Consider the following 17,274-nt stretch of genomic DNA (forward strand, 5'->3'; position numbering starts at 1 on the left):
AGTCATGGGATGCTCACAGGTCTTGAAGGGGGAGAGGAGGAAGTGGGAGTTGCTCTGTCCTCACGGCATTCCCGGGGACTCAGTGCTTACCTAGGTCTGTCTCCTTTTACTCTGTGAAGCTGCCGATTGACCACACGTTGACCCTGCCTCTGCCTGCCTCCTCAGGTCTGCGGCTGCCTTGAGCTGTCCCCGTAACCCTCGGTTAATCTGAGTTATCCACTGAGTTCTGCTTCAGATGGCAACACATCTGGTCACCTGGCTTCATTTAAATATTGCGCTCCTTCTGTTCACTTACCACTGTGTTCTCCCGGACCCTGGTCCTACGTCTCCTCTCCTACTGCAAAAAATAAAGTCTAGCTGTGAGGAAGGGGGTGATAGGAAGAATTTTCTGGGAGAATATTCTCTCACCTGGGGCAGTGTCAATTCCCTGCCTACCTTATTTGACGTTAAATCCTCAGTTTTCTGAGATTCACATGGGACTTTTTTACCAGCTGCCCCAGGCCTCCTTGACCTAAACATAGCTCTGTCTTGTGTTCTTTCAGAGCATACAACAGACCTGGGATTTCCTCGAAGTGCCCTTCTGTCCTCCTCCTGCCAGTACACTATGGTACCACTGGGAGGGCTCCCAGGCCACCGGGCCAGTGGGCAGCCCTACCTCAGTGGCACCAACGGCCGGGCCTGTGCCAACGGGGTACGCATGAACAGGGCCTGCCCTGTAGCTGCCATGGGCTACCCAGGCGTGAAACCACAGCAGCACTGTCCAGGGGAGCTTCAGCAGGTAACGTGGCTCTGGGAGCAGCGTGGGCGCACAGGTATGGGGTGCCACAGAGGGGTGGTCGGGCCGCCTCCTGGGACTTCTTCCCTCCCAGGCTCTCAATCCTGGGCTGCTGAACAAAGAAATGGGAAAGTTACCTGGACTCTGATGTGACCTTCTCGTCACTCTTTGAGCAGCAGGAGGATGTGAACAGCGTGCTGAGGCAGACCTTTCTTGGCAATGGATACAACCCCCACAGTCCACAGATTCCCAGGTACCCCAGCCTCCCACTCCTGAGCCTCAGAGCTTGCTTTCTCCCTGGCTCCCCAAACCCAGCATCAGTCACTGAGAGGGGAGCCCTATCGCGCCTCTCAGGGATCCCCTTGTGACAGCTTGCTCCACTGGACTGAGCCAGAGAGGGAGTTGTTGTGTTTGCAATTATGATGCCTTTTCTGCTCAGAAATTCTCCCCTTGCTTGTCAGTCCAGAGCAGCGCCACACAGCTGGCTATATCCACAGGCCCCTGGACACCTGACTCCACATCCTTTCACATACTCAGCACACACATGGAATCAAATGGAAATAGACTAGACTCGCCCGTGCAAGTGAAGATGTGGCACTCTTGATGTCCTGAAGGGAGCAGCCCCTGCCCTGTCTGAGCTCTACCTAGCTTTGGTGCCCACAGACAGGGGAGCAGCCAGGGATGTGGGATCCGGGCTCACTCTTCGCCTCCCTCACCCCTCCCCCGTCTGCTTCTGTGCATGCAGAGCACCCAGGTCTAACCCGGACGAGGGCACTTTCCTATATACGCTGCCCGATGACTCAGCTCACCAGCTGCTCCCTCCGCACCGGGATTGCCACCACCTCCAGGAGCAGCCTGAAGCCACGGGTCAGCCAGGCACGAGGAGTGTACCCCAGAGTCCTGGGCTAGAAGCCGTGTGGGACCCTGTTTTTCACCCAGGTCAGCGCCAAGGGCAGGATGGAATAAGATAGACATCCATGTCCCAGGAGTGACATGAGGCAGGGAGAGAACAGTGGTGCTTGAGGGTGATGCTTGGTGAAGACCATCCACAGCTTGTATATCCAGGATGGGGTGTGAAGGGGAGCTGGCCCCTCCTTCCCTGCTGAAGGCCCAGCAGATCTGCAGGAGGGTGTCCGTTAGGTCCAAGCTGTGTGCTCAGAGCCTGAGAAAGGGTACTTCTCCATTTCAGAGAAAGAAACTTTTTGGTCTCAGCATTTCAAGGCAATTTGCAAATTCCTGCTGCCCCTCTCATCAAACCAAGGGGCACTTTCTCATCACTCTGAAACACCTTGCTTTGCTGGGTCCTACGTCTTTATTAAGGAATGAGGTTGCACCCACCATTAAGAAGCCAAGTTCTCACATCATAGAACCCTGTGCTTCCACCAGACTTTCCCTCCAGGATAAAATTCCAATACAGGCACAGTTGTGAGTGGGACACTCATGGCCAGAAAGCATGGGGAGGCGGGGCCGGCAGCCCATACCTGGAGAGAATAGGACTCTCTTGCACAGTTCCTGGGCTCAGCCCCCCTCATCTCCCCCCAGTTACAGGGTAAATGCAGGAGGGTCTCCGCTTCCACCACTGAAAAGGGCAGGTGGGACGTGGGTAAGAAGTGGACCATGCCAGGTCTGTGACTGTCCATAGAGGGAGTGCAGCTGTTCTTGTGTATCGATAGCTGTGGGTCTCTGTGTCTCCTTTAAGGCCACTGTAGCCAACTTCTGTTCCAGAGACTGAGCGCTGTTCCTGGTCAGTCTGGACCCTAACGTTGCCCACTTCTCTCTCCCCTCAGGACCCCCCTGCTGCCTGGGCCTCGTGCCGGTTGAAGAGGTGGACAGTCCCGACTCCTGCCCCGTGGGGAGAGGAGACTGGTGTCCCCAGCACCCCTCGGGGTCCTATGCAGGGCAGGAACTCGGGGTGCGGCTCTCCCCGAGCCCACCAGTGCACGTGTCTTTTGAAACACCACCTCCTACAATTTAGGCAGAAGCTGATATCCCACAAAGACTATATATTATTTTTTTTTAAAGAGAAGAAATTGGTATTTATTTTTCTATAATAGCCATATTTATATATTTATGCACTTGTAAATAAATGTATATGTTTTTATAATTCTGGAGAGACACAGCAAGTCCTCCCCACTGAGGTCTGAGATGGAAAACAAGCCACAACGGAACAGGCATCAACAGGCAAAGAGCAACACAGTCTGAGGAGGCAACATTTCCCTTGGACCCTGTGCCACTGCCCGGGGGCGGGGGTGCAGCAGACCCACAGAAAAGCCTGTGGAAGGAGGACTCCTAGGCATACCATCCACAGTGACCGTGAGAGAGACAAAGCCAGCGCCATGGCCTCAGAGCTGGAGCCACCCGTGACGGCAGCTGGATCTGGTGCTGCTGGCAACGTTTTCCTGAGATGCCCGTGAGATAGACCGAGATGTGTATAGTACTGTGAGCATTAACAAACCTTCCAGAAGCAATAATCTGTGACAACATATCTCTGTAAAAATAAACACTGTAACGTCTAAATAAATGTTTAGTCTTCCCTATAACCTTCAGCTTAGTCATGTATGAGTCAGCATTCTCCTCAGATGTTAGGATTCAGTCTGAGCATTTGAAGAAACATCCACTTGCAACGTTTTCAGATTCATCAAGGAGAGATCTGGAAAAGGCGGCAAATGTTTCTGGTTTTGTCCTTTTAAATGTTGAATGTCAGTTGTGTTTTCATCAATGCAGATGCGTGGTAACTGTCTGTCCAAGAGGGAGACGGGGTACATTGGGCGAGGAGAAGCAGGTTCACCGTTCTCTGACTGGACTTGAGGTAAAGCTTTGGGCAGCTCGAAGGAATGAGACTCATCTTTTCTATGCAGGTGTGTGCTGATTAAGTATTTTCTCTAAAATGCTATTTAGTGAAGTGCTGTGCTACACCTGAATGTACGCTGCCTGGTAAAATTCACTTCCCTTTTCCCAAAGACACACCAACGTAGCCGGAGGACTTGACTCACTAGTTGTTTAAAATGAACGTTTACTCACTGCCCTCCAACCACAAGATCAACCTTTGTATGTACAAGTGGTAAAATGGAGGCCAAAGCTTTTTGCTGAGAGCCCTAACACACTTTTAACTGTTTTCAGGAGGGAAATGTATCTTCTAGATTTCAGTAGAATTGAGTTACAGATGAAATGCCACTTGAGACACTTAATCCTGTTAAGAGTCATCAATGGCAGACTCTAGCTTCACACTCTAGTCAAAGTCCTAGGAAGGCCCCAGGAGTGACTTTGATGGTTCTGGACAAGTGCACCCTCTGCTGGCAAAAATAGGTTCTTGCAGCCTTTCTCCATCCAGCAGCTAAATTGGAACATGGTTTTTAGAAAAGCAGTATTTTTAAAATATTTTAAGAAATGAAATGAAGGACTGTAAGGAATATGGAAATTATAGGAAAGGAGAAACAGAACAGGGAAGAGAAGACTTCACACAAGATTGAAGAAGCAGGGAAGATTCAGATTTCAGGCAGAATTGTGACTTCCGATAAAATCTGGCATGGAGGGCCTAGAGGAGGAGGGGGACAAGTCTCACCTCTCAGATCTGGGCTGTAACTCACCTAGCCCACTGGCTTTTTTAAATCTTCGTGTTGTTTTGTTTTGTTTTGTTTTTTTATGCTTACTGGTTGTCAAAGTAAGTTTTGGTGAATGCTATGGATGGAAGTGGTATGTTCCAGTGCTGTGCGGAAAGTAGTTTTAAATAACAACACTGAATGCTTTTAGCTCCCCAAAAAAGTCCTGGGAAAGAAAAGGCACTTCTAAGGCAGGTTAAACAAGATAAATGTGCATATTTAGCCAATTGCAGGAAAAGGTTAGGGTACCAGGCCTTTAAATTTTAGCCTAGAAAAAACAATTTATATTGCATTGCGTTTTGCATTTCTTTAGATTCAGGTTAATTACCATAGTGTCTTTTAAAAGTCTGACTCAGTCAACAATCAAAAGGAAGAGTAAGACTTAGGTGTGTGGGAGCTAGTGAGGGTGCAGAGTTCAGCTCTTGGCTAGGAGACCTAAGCTGCCCAACAGAATAGGCTATCTTGGCAAAACGACTAACTCGGTTTCCTATGAAGTTCTGACAGAGGGGCTGGACTCTACAGTTTCTTTTTCTTTCCATGTTGATATTTAATGATAACAACTGACCCACAAATAACTCAGACTGATTTTTGGCCTCTCTCAGAGGTGGCTGCCCTCTCTAAGGGCACAGCAAGAGGCAGAGAAGAGTTTGCTCAGGAAACTGGGACAGCTTTCCATCTGTCCCTAGTCAAGGCCGCACCCTGGTGCTCTCCTGTGTGATAGTAAACCTGCCAAAGACTCAGATGCTCATACTAAGTATAGATGCAGGACTGAGCCTGGGATCAATGAAATTAAACTAAAGCTACCTCTATTTCTTGTCTAATTCGAGGAATGAGTTAATTGTATTGTCAAATTCCAAACATACTGTATGAAAGCTTAATATTTGTAAACTTTAGTGATTTTTGTCTGGTTCAATTGGACAAAACATAATAATCTTGATTGGTTTTACTCCTAAGTTGATATACACATGAATCCTTGACATGGCCCTTCTATAGACTGAATTCATTCATTCTGAATTAGGATTTCAGAATGAGAGGAAGCCTCAGAGCTTGTCTTAATCTCTCATTTATCTGATAATGAGGCCCAGGAAAATAATGGAACTTACCCTGGCTCTCACCATAGCAAGGGACAGTGTCCCCTCCAGGACCACTCCCTGTATGCAGGCAGCTGCTCAGGGTGGTGGCTGGCCAGCCAGTTGAGTGAGTAGGTCTGGTGGTATCCCTTCCAGCCCCAGCCAAGCTTCAGATGGACACAGCCCCAATGCAACCTCATGGGAGATGCAGGTTGGAAAGGCCCAGCTAAGTGGCTCCCAGATTCCTGACCCTTAGAAATTGGGTGGGATATTGTTTTACTTATTTATTCCTACATAAAAATTAAAACACTCAGAGCTAAGACTAACATATTTTTCTTAAATGCTTGGAGGGCACACATAGTTTAGAGTGAAGAACAGAGAAGGTGGTAAAGGGTGCTGTCCAGTGGAGAGGCTACTGCGTCAGAGCTCTGTGCTGACAGGCACAAATGGTAAGCTATTTGGACTTCTTAAATAGGGAGATGAAAGGATCTCAGACACAGCAGGCCAGGTGGCCACCTCTAACATATACATTCCAACAAAGAACCCAAGTCCTGTTTATAATTTTGGCAGGCAGATCAGCAGGCTAGCCACAGGTTAGGAAGACTTGACTTTGCTGAGTCACTTTCTACATTGGTGCAATATTGTCTTCTTTACCTTTCCTTTTCAATAACCAATCTCTATTCTGGGACAGGCTCCAGAGAGGCTGTCATTAAAGTGGACCTGTTACTAGACCTATTACTAACAGGAGTCCAACTGTTGGTGAAATCATTCTTAGATGAATTCCAATGACCACTTACCCCCAAACCAAACGGATACTCCCAAAACGTTTACAATCAAAAGTTATTATTAGAGATGATCTCTCAGTGCTGAAATCTATTTCATTACTTCCTTATCTGTATTAAAGCCAGCAAATGACTCAAGTAGAACCAGAAAAAGAAAGGCACAGGATGTGAGAAACTATAGGAAATGCTGGTAGAGTTAGACACCTTCAGAGAAGAGCCTCCTTCTTAACCATTTTGCAAAACACACTTCTCTGCTCTACCCAGAGCTGAGGAGTTTGCTAAAACTCTGGGTGATTCAGGAAGCTGATTATTTCTTGCTTTATGCCAGCTGAAGGCCACTGCTCTGTTCTTTGTATCCATTTCCTGAATCCCGAGCCCTCAAGTAACTGACTTAGAAAGTTAACAATGTCAGAATTCTAAGTTGTATTTCTTTTTCCCTGATATTGTTTGTTGGCAAAATGTTTTTTTTTTTTTTTTTCTCTTGTGTCCTCTCAGAGAATACCTGATAACAAAGTTTATTTTTCAAGAAAAGGAGGTTTTTCTCATGGTTTGCTGAATAATAGATTTTCTTGCCAATGGCTAAACATTCAGATAACCAAAAAACAAATTTTACAAAACAGGATATACTACTGATTCTTTCTGAGGGTTTGAGACACCGCCTCCTGAGACTTTATATTTGATCCAGTTGTTTCCAGGCACATCTAAAATGGCTCAGTTCAATATAAGTAGCTGTTGAGCATTAGTCAGTTCTGAGATAACCAATTGGGGAGAAATCATTAAAACTACATGACTGGATCTGGTTTTAGACTTTCAGATACGTTCACTTTAAAACAGTAGGATTGTCGCAGACAACAGAACTTCTGTTGAATTGTGTGTCAAATCATGGATGGATTTGAGGAGAAAGCAAACTTAAAGGCCCTGGGACTTCATTCATTCTCTTGTGGGTGATGAATCGGGGGCAGGAGGAGACCACCTTTCTTACGCAAAAGAGCAATCTCTTCCTTTAAGGCCTGAATCCTTTCGGCTTGGACTTGGATCAGTTCAGTGACCCTTGCTCTTGCCTCAGTATCTGCTTTCCGAGGGCCCTGGAAGGCGTTGCCCTGTTGAGAGAAAACACCTCCCTGCTGTAAACATCATTTGGAATATGGAAACTTCTCTGTCTTCATTGCTCTATTAGGTGTGCCTGCCTTGCAGTCAGTCTAAAATAGCCACCGCTCTGGGTTCGATCCCTGGGTCAGGAAGATTCCCTGGAGAAGGAAATGGCAACCCACTCCAGTACTCTTGCCTAGAAAATCCCATGGACGGAGGAGCCTGGTGTCCATGGGGCCGTAAAGAGTCAGACACGACTGAGCAACTTCACTTTCGCTTTCACTTTCTTTCACTTTCACTTCTTCCACTGAAATCCCCCCATTGGAAATGTGTCCCTTTGTGCTAATAAGCAACTCTTACATGCAAAAATCCCCTTTAGAGGGTAACTGATTAACTGGCCATCAGTCACTCATACCCTACAGGGCTCATGGCTGGAATTCTAAGGTAAGATACCTCCTTTTCCTATATAGCTCTTAAGTACATTCTCACTAAATCTGAATGCACATTAAAGGAAGGGACATAACACCTAGTATCTTCCCCCTTGCCCACCTTCACTGCAGAGGCTGCTGCTGCTAAGTCGCTTCAGTCGTGTCCGACTCTGTGCGACCCCATAGACGGCAGCCCACCAGGCTCCCCCATCCCTGGGATTCTCCAGGCAAGAACACTGGAGTGGGTTGCCATTTCCTTCTCCAATGCATGAAAGTGAAAAGGGAAAGTGAAGTCGCTCAGTCGTGTCCGACCCTCAGCGACCCCATGGACTGCAGCCTTCCAGGCTCCTCCATCCATGGGATTTTCCAGGCAAGAGTACTGGAGTGGGGTGCCATTGCCTTAAGCTAAATACTAACCTTACCCAGTTCCTCTTCCAGCTGGGAGGGGCTCAGTAGAGGTAGCAGAAAACATTTGCTTGCTTTCTCAATGAAAGGGACAAGAGGCTGGCATTTGGGCATCAACGACAGAGCCAAGGCAGCCTCTGTGACTCTGAAGGGAATTTCTACCAGTCACTGAGAGAATCACAGAGATACTGGCCCATAAACCAAAACCCCTAATTCATCTCCTGCAGACTTAAGTGAGGCAAAGTGCCCCTATTTGTTTGAGCTACTCTCTTTTGTTACTTATAGCTAAATGCATGCCCCTCTCCCCTCCATGCCTAGTCAGTCTAGATGGTCACTCTGAAGTCACCATAGCTTTTCCCTCATTCTCCTTACCATATCCAAACAAATTCTGGCTTCTCTTACTTTGAAATGTCTTTGGCCTTGCCATCTACACCCCACTTCATGCCTAGAGTGTTATAAGAATAATAGCAGTGGAGTCAGCTTGGGAAACAGACAGACCTCAGTTGAAAAACAAACTTCTCCACATATTAATTAGCAGGTTACTTGACCACTCTGAGCTTTGAAAATCGATATTTTGAAGATTCAATGACCTCACCAATGGAATGAGACCATACCTGTAAAGCTATGAAGAGATACTATATAAAGAGACCCAGATAATAATTTTCTTTCCCTGATCTCCTGGGTCCAAACTCTTTCCTTGCCAAGGTATCTGCCAGGTCAACAGATGTGTATTTCATGGCCAACTCTGAAGGTTCTGTCTAGGCATCATCCTTCCTGAACACTGCCTCGACTCTCAGCTCAAAAATTGTCTAGTGGATAAAGAGTCTTTGACATTCAGATTCTAGTCATCTTCTCTAATTCTAGTTGTAAACCTCCCAAAGCCTTTTATTCATTCTTTCTTTTGGACTTCTGCTCAGACCAGTGATTCTTCAATTCTAGCATGCAGCAGAGTCCCCTGGAAGGCTTGTTCTAGATTCTGGGCCCACTCCCAAGAGCTTCTGATTCTGTATGTCTGACTGGGGAACCAGAATCTGCATTCCTAACAAGCTCCCCAGGGGATGCACATGCCATTCTTCACAGAAACACTTTGAAAACCCCTGGTTTAGACCATTTCCTGGGAGCTTAAAAAGTAAGAACCAAGAGAAAACAGTATTTTTGCAGAAACTATTAAAATATTATAGCATATAGTTTAGAATATGTCATACCTGTGTTTGGTTCCTAGAAGGCAAGGCTTAAATAGAAACTTAATTATTAAATAAGTATTACCCACCACATACTATGTATTAAGTATTACTATGTTAGCCTCAAAAAACCTATCAGAGCAAGTTGAAAGCCATAAAAAGTAACAAGTGTTTTAATACGTAACGTGGTTTAGACTTTAGGTCAAAGGAAATACCCGATATTGAAAATGGATGTTTGACACCAGATTCAGGGAGCATGCTGACATCGTTATTTATACTTAAATCACCTTACCTCTCTAGGGTCAAGGCAAATCCCTTAATCAGTACTTTCTGTTTGAATTCATAGCACCCAATAGGCATACAGTGAAGCTGGTCCCTCAGGCTCATTGTAATGTTCAGTTCAGTTCAGTCGCTTAGTTGTATCTGATTCTTTGCGACCCCATGAATCGCAGCACGCCAGGCCTCCCTGTCCATCACCAACTCCCAGAGTTCACTCAGACTCACATCCATCGAGTCAGTGATGCCATCCAGCCGTCTCATCCTCTATCATCCCCTTTTCCTCCTGCCCCCAATCCCTCCCAGCATCAGGGTCTTTTCATATGAGTCAACTCTTTGCATGAGGTGGCCAAAGTACTGGAGTTTCAGCTTTAGCATCATTCCTTCCAAAAAACACCCAGGACTGATCTCCTTTAGAATGGACTGGTTGGATCTCCTTGCAGTCCAAGGGACTCTCACGAGTCTTCTCCAACACCACAGTTCAAAAGCATCAATTCTTCGGCGCTCAGCCTTCTTCACAGTCCAACTCTCACATCCATACCTGACTACTGGAAAAACCATAGCCTTGACCAGACGGACCTTTGTTGGCAAAGTAATATCTCTGCTTTTGAATATGCTATCTAGGTTGGTCATAACTTTCCTTCCAAGGAGTAAGTGTCTTTTAATTTCATGGCTTCAATCACCATCTGCAGTGATTTTGGAGCCCCCAAAAATAAAGTCTGACACTGTTTCCACTGTTTCCCCATCTATTTCCCATGAAGTGATGGGACCGGATGCCATGATCTTAGTTTTCTGAATGTTGAGCTTTAAGCCAACTTTTTTACTCTCCTCTTTCACTTTCATCAAGAGGCTTTTGAGTTCCTGTTCACTTTCTGCCATAAGGGTGGTGTCATCTGCATATCTGAGATTATTGCTATTTCTCCTGGCAATCTTGATTCCAGCTTGTGCTTCTTCCAGCCCAGCGTTTCTCATGATGTACTCTGCATATAAGTTAAATAAGCAGGGTGACAATATATAGCCTTGACATACTCCTTTCCCTACTTGGAACCAGTCTGTTGTTCCATGTCCAGTTCTAACTGTTGCTTCCTGACTTGCATATAGGTTTCTCAAGAGGCAGGTCAGGTGGTCTGGTATTCCCATCTCTTTCAGAATTTTCCACAGTTTCTTGTGATCCACACAGTCAAAGGCTTTGGCATAGTCAATAATGTAAACAGCATCAACTCAGTGTCCTCAAAGACCCAGGTGGGCCAAAACCCATTCAAGATCAAGGTTCATTTAAAAGCCAGCACTTAGTGTTCTTATGAATAGCTCCCTTTACAGAACATCCCTAATTCTGACCAAGGGTCTAAAGAAAAGGAACATACCTGCTGGTTCTGTAGAGTATTCAGTCTCGAATCAAGCTGCTGCTTTTCAATACACAAATCATTCATCTGATGAAGTTTTTTGGTGTGTTCTTTTGTCTTCATCATCAATTCCCATCGAACCTGAGCAATCTTTTCCTACCAGGGCAGGAAGATGTAAAATGGATTTGGTGAATGAGAGAGGAAACAAAAACAAATGTCCAGATTTGATCAAAACCATCAGGCAAATGCAGTGATATGCACATGAACGTGAAAGTCTTAGTAACTCAGTGGTGTCCGCTCTTTGCAACACGATGGACTGTAGCCCACCAGGCTCCTCCGTCCATGGAAACCTCCAGACAAGAATACCGGAGTGGGCTGCCATTCCCTTCTCCAGGGGATCAAACCTGGGTCTACTGCGTTGCAGGCAGATTCTTTACTGTCTGAGCCACCAGGGAAGCCCAGAAGTTTTTCTTGACAAACTAGACTTTAAATTCTACGAGAGCCAAGAGCATGCTTATTGTACTCACCCCCTGTCACATACAGTGACTGCTACTGCTAAGTTGCTCAGTCGCGTCCAACTCGTTGCGACCCCATGGACTGTAGCCTACCAGGCTCCTCTGTCCATGGGATTTCTCCAGGCAAGTATACTGGAGTGGGTAGCCATTCCCTTTTCCAGGAGAATTTTCCCAACCCAGGTCCTCCCACATTGCAGGCAGATTCTTTACCATCTGAGCCACCAGGGAAGCCCTATGCACATGGGGATATATAGTAAGCCAGTAATATAATCAGAAGCAGGTGCATCGGGTGTGGTTTGATTAGAGAAAAAAAAGAATGAAAGTAGGCAAAAATAAGGTGGAGATACGTATCACTCCACTTCTGAGGAAGGATATTAGTATGCTGACTGAGTGCTGGTGTTCATTAATTAAAAGGGAGAATGATTGTTTAACCAGAAACTTTCCTATACCACGTTTCCCCCCAGTGTTGGCCCAGAATCCTCAAGGTGACCAGCTTCAATGGCCATACGTCTGCCAGTGGCTTTCCTTTGTTACCCTATTGCTCCAACAAATTATTTTAGATTGCACATATTATCTCCAGCACTACCCTCATAGGAACCAGTCCCACTGACACCAGCGCTGGAGTAATTTGTTTCTCCACAGTACAGTGACAAATCTTAGATAAGAAAAGATACACTGGGAACCTCTCCTCCTTCCCTATCTGCTGTTAAGTCAGAAAACTAGAGAAGCCGTGTGATTGGTGAGCTTATAAAATCTTTGTAAAAGCCCCTCTCTTTGAATCAGGCTGTCACTGGAATCCTGCCTCATCTCATGGCTCCAGGAACAGTGTAGGCATTTAACATTTAAGACCCTACCAGCTAAATGGTATATACCTTGTTATAAAATCTATTACTTCAAGATGCTTTTCTAATTTCTCGAATGGAAACGACATGCAAAACCTATATAGAATTATAGGAGGATCCTCAGAGCATTACCAGGTGCTACTAGTGGTAAAGAACCCACCTGCCAATGCAGGAGACATAAGAGAGTTTGATCCCTGGGTTGGGAAGATTCCCCTGTAGGAGGGCTTGGCAACCCAGTCCAGTATTCTTGCCTGGAGAATCCCATGGACAGAGAAGCCTGGTGGGCTACAGTCCATGGGGTCACAAACAGATGGACACGACTGAAGTGACTTAGAAGGCATAGAGTACAGCAGTTCACGTCTAACACTTAGAGCATTTACACATTAATGCGGACCTCAGAGTGGAATCTCTCCTTCATGCCATGCTGCCCTCATATTTACATGAATCCTGCACCCCAGTGCTGGTGCTTTCATCCCAAGATAGACCAGTACCTCCAATTAAGTGAATGATGAGGAAGCAGAGACAGACTTAAGACCATGGGGGAACTCAGTGGGGCTCACAGGGGCCTGTGAGATGCTCTAGCTGTACGGATGTAGAGATGCTCTGCAGGGACCCCCTGACTGCTCACTAGGAGTTCTCACCTCTGCCCAGGGGGTCACCTGCCCTCTCATCCTTACCTCCCACATTTTCATTTCCTTTACATTCGATAGCTCCTTTCGAAGCTTTTTGATCTTTAGTTCTTCAAGCGTTGTATTCACAGAAAGTGTCTGAAGGGCTTCTAGATTGATCACGCGGCCAAACTTGCTAATCATTAGTTGACTGACTGTTTCTTCCATTTCTAAAAGAAGACAACCACTGTCAGGCTGTTCAGAAGCCCCCACTGTTATTAAACGAACAACACCATTCTAAGGAACAGCTTTTGCAAGATGATGGTAAGAGACCTTATGTTACCAGTTGGGTTTTCCTCCGCGACACTGCACCTACTGCTTGCCTCACTTAGGATGCACATTCCTGCACTGGCTTTTCATCAGCTTCAAGTTCCCGGGTGAAACAGACTCACCTTTCTCAGGTGGTTTACACGCTCCGGTCTGCCCCTGCTCAGACTGTTCATGGGCTCCAACGGGTTATAAAGCCTTTGGGTTTAATTTTCTACTACTGATCTCTGTAACATCTTGTGCTAAGACTAAAATAGGTACTGAACAGCAGTTTCCACCTCCGAGTAAAAACACTAAACTCCTGGCAGTGGCTCACAGGGTCCTACCTGCCCTGCCCCTGTTAGCTCTCACACCTCTCTCATTTACTCCAGACACCTCTTACTTCTCAAACATTCCAGGCTCACTTGGGTATTCTCATAAGGAATCCTCTGGAATTACCTTCCCTGGAATTCTCTTCCCAATATAGCCACGTGGCTGGTCCCACACAGCCCATTTTCTGAAAACAAGCTGTGAGACTGTGATAGACTCATTTCCCGTACACTCATTTCTGAAGGTGTAACCAAGTGTGACCAGAGAAGGTGATGGCACCCCACTCCAGTACTCTTGCCTGGAAAATCCCATGGATGGAGGAGCCTGGTGGGCTGCAGTCCATGCGGTCGCTGAGGTTCGAACATGACTGAGCAACTTCCCTTTCACTTTTCACTATCATGCATTGGAGAAGGAAATGGCAACCCACTCCAGTGTTCTTGCCTGGAGAATCCCAGGGACGGGGGAGCCTGGTGGGCTGCCGTCTATAGGGTTGCACAGAGTCGGACACGACTGAAGCGACTTAGCAACAGCAGCAACCAAGTGTGACTTGTCCTCTAACCATTAGGGAGAACGACGTCTTAGCAAGTATATCACATTTACAGAGAACTCCTCCTTGGCCTCCTACAGGCCTCAGCACTCTTTCCCATTCTTTTTAATTTTTTTTTCTTAACAGTTCTCTCCATCTAACATGCAACGTTTTCCTTTTGTTTTATTGTCTTTCCTCAACATGGGAATGCTGGAAAACCTGGATAAAATTCGATTTGTGGGATTTTAAGAAAGTATAACCTTGTAACAAAATTTTCTTTGACCAGAATCCCCTAAGTGAATTCTGAAGGCCCTAACAGATAACAAGATGATGCAATTCAGTAACTGGGCAGGAATGTGTATTCAGGTATAATCGTTACCACGACTGAATGATAATGGCATAATTGGCATGACTGCCATTTGCACAATCCAGGAAGGGTTATTCATTTCTATGTGAGTGGCACCCCCATGTACTTGCATCATGTGGTGGCCATGATAATTAGTGATGCAAATGAAATAGTGACTGGATTATTTGCTCTAGTGTATCTAGCCTGTGGCTGCCTGCTTGGCCCCCTCAGTAAGAACCTTGACTCCCCCAGCTAGCCCATATATCAGGGTGCCCTCTCCCAAGGCAGCCTCGTGTACTAGGACATGGACTCTGGTCTTTGCCCTTCCCACAGCTAGTATTCCCTGGGGACAGAAAGCCTTCCGGAACACCCCCTGCTCCCCATCTCCCTCCCTGTGGCTGCAAGCTGTGCTCTTCTTGAAAAGGAGAGAACTTGCCTTCCCACCTCATGTTCTAAACTCTCCTCCTCTTCCCCATTGGGTCTGGGATGGAGGAAGGCACCAGTGAGCGACTGTGGTGTTTCTCATCACTGTTAAGCCTTTGTTCTCTGAGTTATAGGAAAGGAACCCACTCCTAGTTTCACCTTCAGAATTAGAAGATCAGTCTTTAACCAGACCCACAACTTGCTTTCAGAAAACAAACCAGGGGTGGCAGAAGAACTGAAAACCACTGAATAAAACTTCTACTACACAGAACCTTTTTTTTTTTTTTTAAATTTCAACCAACATTCCAAAAATATGAATACTTCATTTCATCTTCACACATTTTCCCAAACTGAGAGGTTACTCAAATGGAAACAAGTTTCTCTCATTTTCATGCTAGTTTGTTCCCTTGGTTTGACAAATAGTATTTCCAAATATAAACAACATTCACAAGCTACAGAAGCCAAAGGAATGTGAAGTACGAAAGAAACATTGGGGCTGCGAGGTTTACACCTGAGAAAACTCTGTGTCTCAAATGTTATTCAAATACAGAGTCCTTACACGTATTTTAAAATTTTATAATCCAGCCACCCATGAGAGCAGAACCACCATCTCCCTGAAGACTGACCTCTACAAATTCAAGCAACTTGGACTGACTGACAACTATATTCCTCCCTTTTTCCTTTCCAAATTTTCTTTTAAAAAAATATTTAACTGTGGCAAAATTCACATAACAAAATGTACCATTTTAGTCTTTTAAAAGTGTACACTTCTGGGGCTTCCCTTGCTGTCTAGTACTTATGATTCCATGCTCCCAGTGCACGGTTCAAACCCTGGTCGGGGAACTAAGAGTCCACATGCCATGTGATGTGGCCAAAAAAATAAGTGTACAGTTCTGGGGCATTAAGGTAGATGCTATTATACCACTCGTAATTTTATTGTTATTAAAGTTGGAATACTTCATCACTTATATATGTTCCATGTCTTTACTCCATACATCTTATACTGCTGCTGCTAAGTCACTTCAGTCGTGTCTGACTCTGTGCGACCCCATAGACGGCAGCCCACCAGGCTCCCCATCCCTGGGATTCTCCAGGCAAGAACACTGGAGTGGGTTGCCATTTCCTTCTCCAATGCATGAAAGTGAAAAGTCAAAGTGAAGTCGCTCAGTTGTGTCCAACTCTTAGCGACCGCATGGACTGCAGCCCACCAGGCTCCTCCGTCCACGGGATTTTCCAGGCAAGAGTACCGGAGTGGGTGCTATTGCCTTCTCCGACATCTTATACTATATACCTCAATTCCAGGTGAACTAAGAACATAAAAGTAAGGAACACTACTAACAGAGGAAACAATAGAAAAATATGACCTCAAAATAGGAAAGGATTTAAGTCATACACATACATTGTGCTGTACACACAATGCGCAAACTATAAACAGGTTGATAAATTAATTATATTAAAATTTTAAATGTCTGTATCCCAAAAAGATACACCTAATAAAAAGGCAAGATACATACTAGAAAAGATTCAAAATACATGTAATAGATAAAGACAGAATATAGAGGGAAAAAGAAAAAAAACTCCCTACAATCAATAAGAAAAATAAAAAACAGAAGTAAAAAAACGGGCAAGGTGTATAGCAGGCAAGTTTCATATGAGAACACAAATAAATGGCAAATAAGTGTATGTGAAGACATTCAATCTCAAGGAGCTAGGGAAACAAAAAGCACAGTGAAATACAATTTTAACATATACCAGGTTGACAGATATGTGAAAGTCTGACATTACTAAGTGTTGATGAGACTATGGAACCTAGGCAATTCTCACCCTCCCGGGTGGCGAGGGAAACAGTAGGAAGAGAAGACGGTGCAACCAGTTTGGAGGACAACTTGACAATACCCGGGCGAGCAGAAAATGCACACACACAGCCCGTGTCACCCACAGTCCCCACTCCTGGGGACACACCTCCTCCCACACATGCACAGGGATACATGTGCAAGAAGGTTCACTGAAACACGGTCTGTAATCATGAAAAATTACAAGTACCCTAAATATCCATCAACAGGAGGCCAAAGAAAAACTCTTATAGTCCAATGGCATACTGTAGTAGCAGTTAAAATGGCTAATTATCTGTAGCATTACAGATTACTCTCAAAAAATGGGTTAATAAAGTGAGTTGCAAATTACACCCAAAACATGCAAAGACACTTCATATAGTGTGTGTGAATACATCTATATGTGTATGTACCTGCCTCATGGTTGATCCTGGGGAAGCAGAGAGCAGAATGATACTAGAAAGAGAAAGGCCATCAATTATATCTTCAGTGCTTTATTTCTTAAGCTTGGTAGTGGGTATTTTTTAATATTTTTCTACATTTTATTAAACATAAAACCTTTAAAAATCGTGAGAAATTGTTTCTATGACAAAAGATT

The 17,274-nt window shown here is 45.2% G+C and overlaps 2 protein-coding genes across 19 annotated transcripts in view; one reads left to right on the plus strand and one right to left on the minus strand.

Annotated features, from left to right (window-relative positions):
• BOC (BOC cell adhesion associated, oncogene regulated) overlaps nucleotides 1–3,315 on the plus strand; it is a 78,212-nt gene extending 74,897 nt beyond the window's left edge. For all 13 annotated transcript variants that reach the window (XM_070788083.1, XM_019981838.2, XM_019981668.2 and 10 more), the window contains 4 exons: nucleotides 543–778; nucleotides 952–1,028; nucleotides 1,521–1,714; nucleotides 2,563–3,315. In XM_070788083.1, the coding sequence (XP_070644184.1) occupies nucleotides 543–778; nucleotides 952–1,028; nucleotides 1,521–1,714; nucleotides 2,563–2,750 (695 nt within the window). In that variant the 3' untranslated portion in view covers nucleotides 2,751–3,315. The remainder of the gene's footprint in view (nucleotides 1–542; nucleotides 779–951; nucleotides 1,029–1,520; nucleotides 1,715–2,562) is intronic.
• Nucleotides 3,316–4,891: 1,576 nt separating this feature from the next.
• The window catches only part of CFAP44 (cilia and flagella associated protein 44), a 118,173-nt gene continuing 105,790 nt past the window's right edge, over nucleotides 4,892–17,274 (minus strand). For all 6 annotated transcript variants that reach the window (XM_019981280.2, XM_070788003.1, XM_070788011.1 and 3 more), the window contains 3 exons: nucleotides 12,983–13,143; nucleotides 10,970–11,104; nucleotides 4,892–7,326 (listed from right to left, as the gene is read on the minus strand). In XM_019981280.2, the coding sequence (XP_019836839.2) occupies nucleotides 7,153–7,326; nucleotides 10,970–11,104; nucleotides 12,983–13,143 (470 nt within the window). In that variant the 3' untranslated portion in view covers nucleotides 4,892–7,152. The remainder of the gene's footprint in view (nucleotides 7,327–10,969; nucleotides 11,105–12,982; nucleotides 13,144–17,274) is intronic.

This window comes from Bos indicus, chromosome 1, assembly GCF_029378745.1.
Source record: "Bos indicus isolate NIAB-ARS_2022 breed Sahiwal x Tharparkar chromosome 1, NIAB-ARS_B.indTharparkar_mat_pri_1.0, whole genome shotgun sequence".
NCBI lineage: Eukaryota > Metazoa > Chordata > Mammalia > Artiodactyla > Bovidae > Bos > Bos indicus.